General features: G+C 55.9%; 1 protein-coding gene across 2 annotated transcripts in view; it reads right to left on the bottom strand.

Annotated features, from left to right (window-relative positions):
- Positions 1 to 1,598: 1,598 nt before the first annotated feature.
- The window catches only part of trappc14 (trafficking protein particle complex subunit 14), a 69,122-nt gene continuing 54,938 nt past the window's right edge, over positions 1,599 to 15,782 (bottom strand). The window contains exons 9-11 of one of the 2 annotated variants that reach the window (XM_060854743.1): positions 14,534 to 14,688; positions 13,043 to 13,239; positions 1,599 to 10,556 (exon numbers count right to left, since the gene is read on the bottom strand). In XM_060854743.1, the coding sequence (XP_060710726.1) occupies positions 10,403 to 10,556; positions 13,043 to 13,239; positions 14,534 to 14,688 (506 nt within the window). In that variant the 3' untranslated portion in view covers positions 1,599 to 10,402. The remainder of the gene's footprint in view (positions 10,557 to 13,042; positions 13,240 to 14,533; positions 14,689 to 15,782) is intronic. The other variant, XM_060854744.1, reaches the window with a different exon arrangement.

The raw sequence follows: 15,782 nt of genomic DNA, 5'->3' as shown, positions 1-15,782 counted from the left end.
CGTGCTGTACATCTTTATGACTCTATGATCCAATCTCTCTTCATACACCTGTCCTGCAAACCAACAGAGCTGCCCCTGAGAAGGGCACTGCTTGTCACAGGCCACTCCGGTGTTTCCTTTCTTCCTGGTGGTGGAAACTGGATAAAGATTCGTGCACCTTGTGTCTCACGCCTGCACACACCCAACATGGGGGCTGGGGGAAAAATAAGCACTACCGCAGTTAGGTGGTAGTGTGTGGGGGGAGGGGGTTAAAAATAAACAGGAGGGTCGGACATCCAACAAAAGAGGAAAAAGAAATAGAGCAACAGAGCTAACCCGTTCTGCCTTTTGCAGCCATGCTGAAGGGAAAGTAGATTTCCAAGTCAAGATGGAGTGTGGCTTCAAAGGGAACTCCCATGTTCCTGCTGCCTTTGTTCTACAAGTGCGTTTGGAAGGTGCTGTGGTGAGTTTCTGCAGAACAGATGGTACACACTGCTGTGACTGAGTGTCGGGGGGAATGTTTGGGGACGTGCTCCCAATCAAGCAGGGGGCTGCTTTGTCCCTGGATGGTGTTGAGCTTCTTGAGTGTTGTTGGAGCTGCTCCCCCCCACCCCCCCATCCAGGGGCAAGGGGGGAGTATTTCCCTAACCCTCCCTGACTTGTCGATGGTAGGACAGGCTTTGTGGGGGGGGGGGGGGGGGGAAGTCAGGAGTTACTCGCTGCAGGATTCGCAGCCTCTGACCAGCCCACCCAAAGTGAGGTGGAACCCCTTGGCCCTGTGGAAGGTGGAGAGGCATGTGGGGGCAGTCAGGAGGTGAGTTGCCCCCCGCTGCTGCCCCTGACTTGCTCTTGTAGCCACAGCGTTTCTATAGCAGGAAGCAAAGTAGAATAAACTGACTGCGGAACGTCCAGGTGATGAACAGGCATTTATTTCCAACAGTGCGACATACCATGACCAGAACATACGAGCAGTTAGGACAGGTCCAGCGAGCAGCACAGCCCCACGGGGAGGCAGCAGGGAAGGGAGTTCTGTGCAGTGACACGGATTGTTACAACCCCCCCTGACCCTCCTCCCCCCCGTGACAGTAAACACAGCAGCTCGAAAAAACATCAGACATACACAAGAGATTCCAGTTTTCCCAATATTAAAACAATATCACACAGTGAATAAGTTACATTTAAATAAAGTGCATTTTATCATCAAACGTATCTTTCAAAAAAAAAAGTCTTTGTACCAAAAGCCTGATGCTTTTTGGGGGATCAGATCCTTTCAAGTATACAGTGTACTTGCTTCAGTAGTGTAGTCCACGGTAATGGGTTTATTCCCTTACAAACACTGCGATTGGGGGAAAGGAGAATATTAGAGCTGCTTAGCCTGACCACTGGCTCTGGATTCCTGCAATTATTCCAATCCTAGTAGCTCAGCACAAGGGCTTCCCAGAGGTAGCTGATGGGAGTGATCTCACTGAACAGGGCTGACCCCTGGACTGCTGCAGCAAACACAACCACTGTCTGCAGCGAGTGGGGGACCGTGCTTTCTGAGAGAAGGTGCTCACGGTGTGGGAAGGATGTTGCTCCCAGGTACTCTCCCCCCACCCCCTCCCTCCCCACCCTGTTCGCTGTTGTTAGCTCTCCCCACACCCTCTATGTGCATCTGGGGGATGGGGTAATCTTTCAGGGATCAGGGTAGTTGGGTCCTTCTGACCCCCCTCCAAGGGGAAACGAGAGCAACGTTGGGACTGTTGGCGATCTGAGGAGATCTCAGATTTCTCTGACTCTGGCAGACTCCCACCCTTCTGCTTATTCCTCAACCCCAGTGGTTTCTTGGATGGGTACAGGCCGTTGTTCAGAACGCAACGGTTCTCTGCTCCCCGTTCGGCGTTGGGCTCTGTTCAAAGACAAAGCTCTCCAGCCACCACGGAGTGAGCTGTGGCCCTGGGGGTGGAGGGGAAGGACGTGTGTGCACGGGCAAAAGGGGGCCGGTGAACTGTTATCTTCAGCCCTCCTGCACCAGAGATTCGGGAAGGAGGTGTGAAACCCCAGACCTGCTGACCTCTGGGGCAGTGCACTGGTTTGAGAGGTACCAGGGGAACACCACAGTGTGTGTGTGCACCGAGGGACGGCCCCTTTACTGTGAAGGCTCCTCAAAGGCAGAGAGTAGGCAGGCCCAGGCTCCCCCTCCCTTCACCACTGGCTGCACCGCCTCCCCCTCCCCCTCCAGTGAAAGCACCCAGCCCCACCGCACTGGCGACCCTGGGGTCACCGGACAGAACCCCAATTCCCCGGGAAACCGGCCTGGCCTACCTGACCAGCAGGTCACTGGGTCCTCACCCACCTCCGATCCCAGCAACACTCTCGCTCAGGGGGACCACCTCAGTGTCCATGGTGAGTGGCAAGAGGAGAGGGGGGGGTGGGCGGGGAGGGGGAAGAGGGTCTCACAAATTGTGAGCGTAACTGGGAGCAGCAACAGGGCATTCAGCTCCTCGATGCTGTGGCCTCGACTCCACTCTCCTGTTCACCCTCCGAGACCCTCGTTGGTCAAACATTTGGCTGAAATCTTTCCAAGGACCCTGCCTCCCTCACTGGAGTAAGAGTTTCAGATGCGTGCCTCTCACAGATACACATCTCTTCCCCTCACTCCCCCTCTCTGAAATGACAGGGCCCTAATTTTTAAGAGATTTAGGAAGTCAGGCCACACGTCCCACCTCCTCGGCTTTGGGCAAATCTCTCCCCAGTGGGTAGGGGCAGCAGAGGCCAGGGTTCGGGTGAGCAACCCGGGACAAGGTAGCAGAATACTGTAGGGTTTAAAAAAAAGGGACATTGACTGACGAGAGGCAATCCCTGATCGGCTCCTATCGCACGTTGGCATCTCTCTTGTTGGTCAGGACAACACTGGTGTTGGGCAGTTGTGTGTGTGTGTGTGTGCGCGCGCGTGCGCGCGAGCACACGCTCGGATCAGCGATCGTAACTCACATTCACAGCTCAGTGTTAGAACTCAAGTGCAAAATTCACTTTCCAAAAACAAAATAAAAAGATGCTTGATTATCCATCGTGAGTACAGACACATCATCACATTTAGCAAGGTAAAAAAAAACATCAAACAACTTAATATCCTGGGTGACCACCCACCACCACAAACATTTAGGTCCACGGGATTAGCGAGGAGGCCATCACACCTTTGTTTTTAACGCTCCTGCTCCTTGGTTGGCTCAGGGGGAGGGGGGTTTGAGAACCCACTGAACACTTTGCCCACTCTGTTCACAACTGGATCATCTGGAGTGAGGCCACAGCACTGGGCAGGAGTGTGCAGTAAACAGAGACCCAGGGGGCAGGGCAGAGGGCAGACAGAGACGGTGTTGGGAATGCACTCGCGTTAGACAGTACGAAACGGGAGCAGGGGAGAGGCCACGTGGCCCCTCCAACCCTGCTCCGCCATTCAATCATGGCTGATGCGATGTTCCTCACTCTCCCCTCGATGGATCAAGAACTGGTCTTTTGTTTATTGGCACGGCTCAGCAGTGAGGAGAGTGCCGTGTGATTACATTAGATTAGGTTACTTACAGTGTGGAAACAGGCCCTTCGGCCCAACAAGTCCACACTGACTCGCCGAAGCGCAACCCACCCATACCTAACACTACGGGCAATTTAGCATGGCCAATTCACCTGACCCGCACATCTTTGGACTGTGGGAGGAAACCGGAGCACCCGGAGGAAACCCACGCAGACACGGGGAGAACGTGCAAACTCCACACAGTCAGTCGCCTGAGGCAGGAATTGAACCCGGGTCTCTGGCGCTGCGAGGCAGCAGTGCTAACCACTGTGCCACCGTGCTTGGGTGAACGGTGCATTTGCAAACATGCCAGGACAAACGGCAACTGGGAACGACGAGACCTGACGCTTGCCCAGCCAACACCGCGGTGCAGGAATGGGCTGGACCCCTCGCTGACCACAGGGCTAACTCCCACCACGGTGGCTGGGGGAGGGGGCAGGCCAGTGCAATGTACGCAGCGAGCGCTTGGGAACAGGGGCTGAGACTGGCTGCTCGCCTGTGGGATGGGAGACGGTGGTGGTGAGGGGCTCTGGGCACCTTGCAGCAAATGATAAAACTGGGGGGGGGCAGGGGAACGGTTTCATTTCTGAGCAGCTGCTCCTCCCTAGAGTTTTGATTGTACCCTGTCTGTCCACGTTTAACAACGCGCCCTCCTCCTGCCCTTCCTTCCCAACATAAACCTCCGATAGCTCACGCTCTCTACCCCCAATCCCACCAGGATGGAAACTCGACGCACCCACAGCAACCTCGATTATCCAAATTTCAGATTATCCAGCAAGCTCCCGATGCTCGGCTGCACTGTGTTATCTGGCATTCGATTCACTGAACAAACCACTCCTCACCCATGCCTTTCAGATAATCACGGTTTCTCTGGTAGGTTTAAAATCACAGCAGCTGCCGTTTGATGTCAAAGACAAGTGCACACTGATCTCCTATCTGCAGGGGCTTGTCCACAAGAGAGTGGGGAGGGGTGGAAGGTACGCTGGAATTATGTAAACTTCTCCTCCAACCCCCACCTGGAGCTGGTGTGTTCAGCTGAGTGCTAGATACCTTCGGAAGGGGGTATTAGCCTCAGATGGGGAGATTTACCAGAATGAGCCTGGGGACTCAAAGGGTTAAAAATGTGTTGCTGGAAAAGCGCAACAGGTCAAGCAGCAGGAGAGTCGACGTTCGGCCATGATTCATTCCTGAAGAAGGGCTTATGCCCGAAATGTCGATTCTCCTGCTCCTTGGATGCTGCCTGACCTGCTGCGCTTTACCAGCAACACATTTTCAGCTCTGATCGCCAGCATTTGCAGTCCTCACTTTCTTTTTGACTCAAAGGGTTAAATTGCTTTAATGTGCTCAAATCCGGGCGATCTGGGGGTAAATGTTTGAGATGATTGAAGAAGCTGACAGCGCAGATCAAGAGAAACCCGCTCCCCTCTGCTGGTGGGTTAAGATGATGTCAAATAGGAGCAGGAGGCGGCCATGTAGCCCTTCAGTATGGTCCATCAGGGCTGACTGCCTCTCTCCCCTATGTTAAATTGAATGAGGTTTATTGTCTCATGTACGCTGATGGGTCCAGTGAAATGTGCCCCCGTGAGGTTTCGGTTGCAGGGAGCTGACTCAATGACGTGTCAGCACAACACCACACTGCCAACCTCTCGCCAAGAGAGGGCTTGGCAAAGGATTGCAGATTCTTCAACAAACATTACTCGAGGTTTTGCACCACAGTCTCCAATCAGCCCCCTCCCGGCTCTCTCAGACTGGGGGGGGCAGCACAGGCTCAGAGAGATGGACAGCACGGAAACAGACCCTTCGGTCCAACCTGACCAGATAACCCGACCCAATCCAGTCCCACCTGCCAGCAAACACGTACGGGCGTAGATGTAGAGGAAGGAAGAAATACAAACGGAAATTCCTGCTATCGAGAGTTGCAGAAGGTGGTTTGATCAAAATTCTGCTTCCCTCATTCCTGGGGGAATTGGTGAACTCCCGGAGACCCTCACAGATCATTCCCAATACCTTTAACAGCAGGGCAGGGTGCAGCGGAAGGGCAGGGATATACACTCTGCGGAGACCTCGCGGTGCAAACCTCTCTTAACTGGCCCTGTGGCGGTGGGGTTTTTAAAAAGGTGATTTTGTCCTTTTTTTTCTTAAAACAGAGGCAGAGGCGTCGAGGTGTCTACTCGGAAAGGTTGGAACAGTAGAAGCAGCCTGGCTGGGTGTGGCCAGCTCTCACAAACCAGGAGTTTGAGTTTTATTTTGTAATGTTTAGGTTTTAGCTTTAGAGCAGTTGCTCCTATGGGTCTGAAGTAGTGGAACCTACTTTTCCCCCGTCGCTCAATTCGAGCTAGAAGCTGGGGGGCTCGGTCGGAATCTGCTTTTATTTTTAACCAAGGGGTGCGTTTATGAGATGTTACGATATTGGAACAGCTTTTTTTTTTAAGCAGTAGATTTAGAATCCCTACAGTGTAGAAACAGGCCCTTCAGCCCAATAAGTCCACACCGACTCTCCGAAGAGAAACGCACCCAGACCCAATTCCCTAACCAACATTTACCCCTGACTAATCCACCCTAACCTGCACATCCCTGGGCACTATGGGACAATTTAGCACGGTCAATCCACCCTAACCTGCACATCCCTGGGCACTATGGGACAATTTAGCACGGTCAATCCACCCTAACCTGCACATCCCTGGGCACTATGGGACAATTTAGCACGGTCAATCCACCCTAACCCGCACATCTTTGGACTCTGGGAGGAAACCAGAGCACCCAGAGGAAATCCACACAGACACGGGGAGAATGTGCAGACTCCACACAGACAATCGACTGAGGGTGGGATCGAACCCAGGTCCTTGGCGCTGGGAGGCAGCAGTGCTAACCACTGAGACACCGCGCCAACCTTTAATTAATTAGCAACAGGCATCTGCTAATCGGTTAAGTTTTCCAATAGAGTTAAATTCTTCTTGTATTTTAACCATAGCATTTGAATAAATGGTGTTTTGTTTAGCACAGAGTAACGTGACCAGTCAAACTGCATCTGGGACACAGCACTGCCTTTACTGTAACAGGAGGTCTGACTCCAGGCTCTCTCCTTCAGATATTTCAAGGGGATGCGATCTGGTCTAGAACAGACCATGGTCACTATCAAGGCTAGCTGAGATGTTGGTCATTGTTAATGTACACGGCCTGCACTGAAGGGTCAAATCCAAAACCCCGACCCGTCCAAACACTGTCCTGTCGTCGGGATCTCCTTCCTGCAGTCACCCGCAATGTTACATGGGCTGGAACTGACTATTCCAGGCCAAGGTAATAGCTGCAGTGCTTAGCTAAACCCGTCAAGGCCGTCAGGTTAATGACCATCACATTCTCCTGGTGCTGCTCAGGGTAAAACACTCCCATTACATCGAGACACACACCATCTCCAGGCATGGTTTTACACTGTGAATGATTCTGGTGGCAGTGTGCAGCTGTATTCATTACCCACCAGGTAAGACGTCTCAAACTGAGCAGGGGTCAGCGATTTGTTTGGCTGGTGTTTGCCGGAGAGATGTACCAACCCTTCGGCCCGACTCGTCCACACCGACCAGATATCCAAAATTAAGCTAGGCCCGTTTGCCAGCACTTGGCCCATCTATTGAGCCGCTCTTGCAGAGAGCAGTGGGCTAGCACAGACAGGATGGGTGAATGGTTTCCGCTGAGGGCATTCTACTGATCTTTTTGTAATGCAGAGAGGGGGGGGGTCAGCCTCCCCCCACTGGAACCAATGGGATGGGAGCCTCAAGCCATTTGGTGTGATAGGTACGCAATCATAGAATCCCGACAGGCCATTTGGCCCAACCAGTCCTGGCTAACCCTCCAAACAGTAACCCCACTGTGGGAAAAGATCTGCCACCCTACCTACCCATAGCAGGCCCACACTGAACATAAGAAAGCAAACTTGGCCAGACTATACCAGAAACACCCAGAATACCTCAGCAATGACCAAGCAGGCTAACAAGTGAAACCAGTCAGCACTCACAGACAAGGGAATACACTTCCCAACACCCACTAACAATGCCACATCAACACAACTGTCCCAGGGCAGTCTCATACCCTGGCAATACCAAAGCCACACAAAGAACAAGTCAGACAGAGGGGCACCACCAAAGACCTCCCTCCCAGGACAGGACAATGGAAACACCTTACTGGTTCAAAAGAGATATTCTCCCCAACCTACAAAAGAGAAAGGGAATCTCCTGATCCCATTGATACTGTTGGGACGTTACGTTGCATCGAGAATCAGGACATTGTTCCAATAACTGGTTTCCAATTGTCCCCATTGTAACTGGATTACTCCAGTTCAAATACACTGTATCTTTCCCCATTTTAATTAACCTTCTTGTACAAGATTACTATAAAACCTGGCTTCTTCCTCAGCTCGAGGAAGAGAACCCTTAGTCTACCTGCACAGACCGTCAGTTCTGGGTCAGCCTCATCAATTTCTCTTCCAGCCATACTGCTTGTAATAAATAACCTGTCAGTTTCACCCGATCTGGTTTGTGAGATCTCGGCTTTACTGGGCTAATTTCTCTGACATATCCCCATCCAGATGCCTTTTAAATGTTGTAATTGTCCCAGCCTCCACCACTTCCTCATTCCATACACGTACCACCCTCTGTGTGGAAAAAGTTGCCCCTTCGGTCTCTTTTATATCTTTCTCCTCTCACCCTAAACCTATGCCCTCTAGTTCTGGACTCCCCGACCCCAGGGAAAAGACTTTGTCTATTTACCCTATCCATGCCCCTCATGATTTTATAAACCTCTATAAGGTCACCCCTCAGCCTCCGACACTCCAGGGAAAACAGCCCCAGCCTGTTCAGCCTCTCCCTGTAGCTCAAACCCTCCAACCCTGGCAACATCCTTGTAAATCTTTTCTGAACCCTTTCGGGTTCAATAACGCCTGATTGCAGGCTCTGGAGCAGGACAACTGAGGGTCAGTGAATCTAGTCTGTGCCACGGGAGCTGACTCAGTCAGCTTCCTTTCTCAAACCTGGAGTGCAGGGTCCAGTCACAGTCATCATTCTTCAGGGCAGAAGGGATTGACCAGAAAATGTTCCAGGGATCAGCTGCAAAAGCTTGGGCTGTCTTCCGAATGAGGGGGAGATTCTGATGGAGCCGCACAAGGTTCTGACAGGATTTGGAGAAGGTGTGTATACAGAAGCTGCTCCTACAAGGACCGGGGACACACACACACACGCGCACGCAGACACAGACACACACTCGCCTGCGCACGCAGACACACAGACGCACACTCGCACGCACACACACACAGTGACACACACACAGTGACACACACACAGTGACACACACACAGTGACACACACACAGACACAAGGTTTTGGATCAATGGGTATGGGTGGGGTGGGGGGAGGGAGATGAACCAACCTTCCGTCCGGCAGCAAGTGGCAGTGATGTGGAACAGAGGGGAGGGGAAGTGCAGACAGTGAATGATTTCCATAAGATAGAGGACAGACATCGTAGGGAAGGAAACTGGAAGGGATACCGCAGTCTGGGAATTCTTGGCACCGATCGGGTGGATGGTGAATACAGCCGCACACACCACCCAGAATCGATCGAAACCTTAAACCATACCTGTAGATGCTGAGTGTGTTAATTTAATTTTAAGCTGAGCAGCACAGAAAAAAAATTTCCATCAGAAAAATCCATATCCCTTTAAACCCTTCCTATCCATATCCCCAGCCTTTTAAATGCTGTAATTGTACCAGCCTCTACCGCTTCCTCTGGCAGCTCATTCCATACACGTACCACCCTCTGAGTGAAAACATTGCCCCTTAGGTCTCTTTTATATCTTTCCCCTCTCACCCTAAACCTATGCCCCTCTAGTTCTGGACTCCCCCACCCCAGGGAAAAGACCCTCTCTATTTATCCCAATGGGATGAGAGGAGGTTGGGGTATCTGGGGATGAGTTGGACTGAAGGGTCTGTTTCTGTGCTGTATATCTCGGTGACTCCACGTCACATTAACCAGAGACTCTCTACAGCTTTGGCTGCCATTACCCTCAACGGGAATTTCACAAATCATCAACTGTTCGGGGGGGGGATAGACAGACCCCCCGACAAAGACTGAAGCTCAGCATTGTTGATGGCGGGGGGAGCGGGCACCGTGCCAGGTGAGATCCCTTTGCCTGGGCGTCCGGCCTCTGCCCATGACATGACGTTCAAGACCCCACGCGTGCCAGGGAAGGGGAACAGAGATTTGGCGATCTCGATGGAGTTGGCAGCGCAATGCTCTGCCCCGGGGGGGTGGGGGTGGGGAGATGGAGGGGGAGCTGGGGTACTGGAGCAATGCGTAACAGCAGAAAGGTGGGAGGAGTTTCTACCAGCGCGGGAGACGGAATTGGAGCCCCGGGGTGGGGGGGAAAGAGGGGGATGCTGGCTAGGATTGTCACCCAAGCATTCAGTCGGGGGACCGGGGGAGGGGTTGGACTTTGATATTTCAACCCCCCCCTCCCCCCTGAAACACAAGGCGGGGGGCCATTTCGCTCGTGGACGCAGCTGATCTGCAGAGGGACATGTTTCTGTGGCACCCTCCCCCCATACAAGATGACTTTGGACACCACCCTGGGGGGGTGGGGGTGGTGGTTTCACCCAACACGAGACACGCGCTCACGACGGCCCGAAAGCGAGGGGACTGAGGGGCTTCCCAGGCCGCCGTGACGCAGGAAGAGCGACGGCCATTCAACAAAAACCAGCCCGGGGGGGGCCTCTCCCCGAGGGAGGGAGGGAGCGGTGAGCAGCGGGATGCTTGGCGCTGTCCCCTAGCTTCGCTGGAGGAGACAGCACCGGCCTCACTCCCCCCACCCCGCGCCCCCCTCCACATTCCCTACTTGACGGGCTCCACCACCAGCACCTTGCACTCTCGCTTGGCGATCTTGTCGACGGACAGCACGGCCTTTTCCGAGGGGAGGTAGAGCGGGCGGCCGATGGGGGAGCCCACGGGCGGGGTGATCGCTCGGCGCTCCATCACGCTCCCGGTCCTGGGGGGTGGGTGCAGAGAGAGAGAGACCTGGTCACTGAGGGCTGAGCATACAAAGATGATCAGAGGGTCAGATAAAGGTGGACAGTGAAGGCCTTTCTCCTCGGGTGGGGATGGCCAGCACGAGGGGACAGAGCTGGAAACTGAGGTACAGGACAGATGCCAGAGGTAGGGTCCTTACTCAGTAGTAGTCAGGGTGTGGAATGTCCCGCCTACAACAGTAACAGACTCACCAACTTTAAGGGGATTTACATGTTTGTTGGATAGACACATGGATGAGAATGGAATAGTGGAGGTTAGATGGGCTTCAGATTGGTTTAACAGGTCAGCACAACATCGAGGGCCGAAGGGCCTGGACTGTTCGATGTTAATAGCAGACAGCCCGGGATGGGGGGAGAGCACCTGGGAAGGTGACGTTCCCAATGGACAGAGGCCTGGATGGCGGACAGACTGGTGGGTGGGTGGGTGGGGGGGGGGGGGGGGGGGGAAGAGGGAATGCAGGTGGTCACTGGGAGAAACCGCCTCCAGGGGCCAAAGGGGGCAGAAGCAGAGAGCCCTATGCTGGTAGGGAGGCGGAGCGAGGAAGGAGCGTTAGTTTTATATAAACACAGGGAAGGGTTAGGATCTAGAGTGGACCGGGGTGGGGGGGGGGGGGGTCGGGGGGAGGGGGGTGGAGGCAGCTCTAACCCCCGGCTAACGGGAGAGAGCCGGGTGTGAGGAAACGAGCTGGGCCGGAGGGGGTTAACAGCCATGGATCCAACAGACTCACAACAGATGGGCCAAAGGGTCTCCGTCAATCCTTCTCTGAAGGAGATGGAGCGCGATATCCAGCTGGGGGAGGCCGGGGAGGGTGTCTGAGATCCTGAACCTGCACAAATTGGATGAGCAGTGCTGCCGTCAAACCCTGAACCCAACCGGACCCGGTGACCGGTGCGATCCTGTCCAGCTACATCACCCTGCGAGGTATCGCCCTCCCTATCTCCAGCCTCCTGAATCCAACATCTCCCTGGGGGGGGTCTCAGAGAGAGAGAAAAACACAGAGCGTGGGGCCTCAAGGCAAGCCCACCAAGGGCGCAGTGATGGCTATCGGATCAGAGGGAGTTACAGAGATGGGGGGGGGGGGGGGGGGGGGGGGGGGGGGGGGTGACAGAGATAGGGAGGGGGTGTAGAGGGTGAAGGGGGTGACAGCGATAGGGAGAGGGTGTAAGGGGTTACAGAGATAGGGAGGGGGAGTAGGGGCTGGAGGGGGTGACAGAGATAGGGAGGGGGTGTAGGGGCTGGAGGGGGTGACAGAGATAGTGAGGGGGTGTAGGGGTCGGAGGGGGTTACAGAGATAGGGAGGGAGTGTAGGGGCTGGAGGGGGTGTAGGGGCTGGAGGGGGTGACAGAGATAGGGAGGGGTGTAGGGGTTTGAGGGGGTAACAGGGTTAGGGAGGGGTTTACAAAGATAGGGTGGGTGTGTAGGGGATGGAGGGAGTTACAGAGATGGGGGGGGTGTAGGGGGTGACGGGGTAGGGAGGGGGTGTAGGGGGTGACAGGGTAGGGAGGGGGTGTAGGGGGTGACAGGGTAGGGAGGGGGTGTAGGGGGTGACAGGGATAGGGAGGGGGTGTAGGGGGTGACAGGAGGTGTAGGGGGTGACAGGGATATGGAGGGGGTGTAGGGGGTGACAGGGACAGGGAGGCGGTGTAGGAGGTGACAGGGATAGGGAGGGGGTGACAGGGACAGGGAGGGGGTGTAGGGGGTGACAGGGACAGGGAGGGGGTGTAGGGGGTGACAGGGACAGGGAGGGGGGTGTAGGGGGTGACGGGGACAGGGAGGGGGTGTAGGGGGTGACGGGGACAGGGAGGGGGTGTAGGGGGTGACGGGGACAGGGAGGGGGTGTAGGGGGTGACGGGGACAGGGAGGGGGTGTAGGGGGTGACGGGGACAGGGAGGGGGTGTAGGGGGTGACAGGGACAGGGAGGGGGTGTAGGGACAGGGAGGGGGTGTAGGGGGTGACAGGGACAGGGAGGGGGTGTAGGGACAGGGAGGGGGTGTAGGGGGTGACAGGGACAGGGAGGGGGTGTAGGGGGTGACAGGGACAGGGAGGGGGTGTAGGGACAGGGAGGGGGTGTAGGGGGGTGACAGGGACAGGGAGGGGGTGTAGGGGGTGACGGGGACAGGGAGGGGGTGTAGGGGGTGACGGGGACAGGGAGGGGGTGTAGGGGGTGACGGGGACAGGGAGGGGGTGTAGGGACAGGGAGGGGGTGTAGGGGGTGACGGGACAGGGAGGGGGTGTAGGGGGTGACGGGGGTAGGGAGGGGGTGTAGGGGGTGACGGGGGTAGGGAGGGGGTGTAGGGGGTGACAGGGACAGGGAGGGGGTGTAGGGGGGTGACAGGGACAGGGAGGGGGTGTAGGGGGTGACGGGGGTAGGGAGGGGGTGTAGAGGTTGGAGAAGGAGCCCACCCTGAGGCCCCGGGTGAACGAACCCTCCCCCCTCCCCGTTACCTGATGAGCTGGGTGCTCCGTGCTGGCTGCTGGTGGGAGAAAGACTGCGATCTGCCCAGGTTGGCCTGGTACCGCTCCATCAGGTCCCGGACTGCGGGGCTGCTCGGGCTGTTCCTGCGGGACACCGGCCGCGCCTCAGGTGGTGGGTTTGTCACACTCGCTGTGAACTGTAACTTCAACTTCATGTGCTGGCTCAGCTGGGCACGGGGGGGGGGGGGGGGGGGGGGAGACAGAGGGGGAGGGAGGAGGGAGACGGGGAGCGAGGGAATGTGAATGACACATGGGGGAGAGGGAGAATGTCATGAAAAGGGAATAGGACAAGGGGCACAAGCAGGAACAAACTTTAACATCGCGCCACTGATTGTGTTTCGAAACCTCTTCATTAAGACAGACAGTCAGAGGCACAGAGAAGTAATACAAGGTCATTATCATTCACAGTTTGCCTGGGATTAAATCGCATCAAACACCTGGGTTCAATCCCACCCTCGGTCGATTGTCTGGGTGGAGTTTGCACATTCTCTCCCCGTGTCTGTGTGGGTTCCCTTCGGGAGCTCCAGTTTCCTCCCACAGTCACAAAGATGTGCAGGTTAGGGTGGGTTGGCCGTGCTAAATTGTCCCATAGTGCCCCGGGATGTGCAGGTTAGGGTGGATTGGCCGTGCTAAGTTGTCCCATAGTGCCCAGAGATGTGCAGGTTAGGGTGGATTGGCCGTGCTAAATTGTCCCATAGTGCCCAGGGATGTGCAGGTTAGGGTGGATTGGCCGTGCTAAATTGTCCCATAGTGCCCAGGGATGTGCAGGTTAGGGTGGATTGACCGTGCTAAATTGTCCCGTAGTGCCCAGGGATGTGCAGGTTAGGGTGGATTGACCGTGCTAAATTGTCCCGTAGGGCCCAGGGATGTGCAGGTTAGGGTGGATTGGCCGTGCTAAATTGTCCCATAGTGCCCAGGGATGTGCAGGTTAGGGTGGATTGGCCGTGCTAAATTGTCCCATAGTGCCCAGGGATGTGCAGGTTAGGGTGGATTGACCGTGCTAAATTGTCCCGTAGTGCCCAGGGATGTGCAGGTTAGGGTGGATTGGCCGTGCTAAATTGTCCCATAGTGCCCAGGGATGTGCAGGTTAGGGTGGATTGACCGTGCTAAATTGTCCCATAGTGCCCAGGGATGTGCAGGTTAGGGTGGATTGACCGTGCTAAATTGTCCCATAGTGCCCAGGGATGTGCAGGTTAGGGTGGATTGACCGTGCTAAATTGTCCCATAGTGCCCAGGGATGTGCAGGTTAGGGTGGGTTGGCCGTGCTAAATTGTCCCATAGTGCCCAGGGATGTGCGGGTTAGGGTGGATTGGCCGTGCTAAATTGTCCCATAGTGCCCAGGGATGTGCAGGTTAGGGTGGATTGGCCGTGCTAAATTGTCCCCTAGTGCCCAGGGTGAGTTAGTGGGAGACTGTCCTTACAGAGAGTGGGGACGGTGTGTTTTAGCCGTGTCCCCTTTACCTCGAAAAGGCCGGCGCGCAGCACCTGGAAGGCGACGGTGTACGTCACGGAGCTGCCTTTCTTGCAGTAGCCCAAGTGGTTGAGGGGTGTGTGGCACACCACGGAGTTGGTGGTGGTCTCAGCAGCTCGGAGATCCTCCTCTGACAGCTTCTTTCCTGTCACGGGAGACAGAGACTGAGACGGAGAGAGAGGATGACTCTGAACACCGAGGGCTGAGGGAAGCGAGCAGCAGCTCCCAGTCACTCGGCCATGTTTCAAACCCAGCACAACCACAGGAGGAAAGGGTGGGCGCGTCGCTGCGGTTTGGCTGTGGCGTTACCACAGGAGGAAAGGGTGGGCGCGTCGCTGCGGATTGGCCGTGGCGTTACCACAGGAGGAAAGGGTGGGCGTGTCGCTGCGGTTTGGCCGTGGCGTTACCACAGGAGGAAAGGGTGGGCGCGTCGCTGCGGATTGGCCGTGGCGTTACCACAGGAGGAAAGGGTGGGCGCGTCGCTGCGGATTGGCCGTGGCGTTACCACAGGAGGAAAGGGTGGGCGCGTCGCTGCGGATTGGCCGTGGCGTTACCACAGGAGGAAAGGGTGGGCGCGTCGCTGCGGATTGGCCGTGGCGTTACCACAGGAGGAAAGGGTGGGCGCGTCGCTGCGGATTGGCTGTGGCGTTACCACAGGAGGAAAGGGTGGGCGCGTCGCTGCGGTTTGGCCGTGGCGTTACCACAGGAGGAAAGGGTGGGCGCGTCGCTGCGGATTGGCCGTGGCGTTACCACAGGAGGAAAGGGTGGGCGCGTCGCTGCGGATTGGCCGTGGCGTTACCACAGGAGGAAAGGGTGGGCTCGTCGCTGCGGATTGGCCGTGGCGTTACCACAGGAGGAAAGGGTGGGCTCGTCGCTGCGGATTGGCCGTGGCGTTACCACAGGAGGAAAGGGTGGGCGCGTCGCTGCGGTTTGGCCGTGGCGTTACCACAGGAGGAAAGGTTCAACAGCATTTCTCTCCCTCTTCACCAACCGCCAGGCTCTGCCTTCGTCTACAGGTGCTAAACAAACGCAGCGATATTATCGCACAAGCTGGGCCACTCCGGCTTCACTACAACCAGCGTGCTGCCCGAAAGGCCATGGGACTGGTGCAGTAGGTAGCCATTCGGCCCATCGTTGCCGAGCTGGTTCCCCAGGAACTGTCTCGCCTTCTCCCTGGACGGACTTCCCTCTGAGGGAGCTGCCGGGCTCTCCTTGGGACACCTTAACGGAACCTGCCTA

The sequence above is a fragment of the Hemiscyllium ocellatum genome, chromosome 44, assembly GCF_020745735.1.
Source record: "Hemiscyllium ocellatum isolate sHemOce1 chromosome 44, sHemOce1.pat.X.cur, whole genome shotgun sequence".
NCBI classification, from domain to species: Eukaryota; Metazoa; Chordata; class Chondrichthyes; order Orectolobiformes; family Hemiscylliidae; genus Hemiscyllium; species Hemiscyllium ocellatum.
The sequence above is the reverse complement of the archived record's forward strand: the minus strand, read 5'-3'. Positions and strand labels throughout refer to the sequence as shown.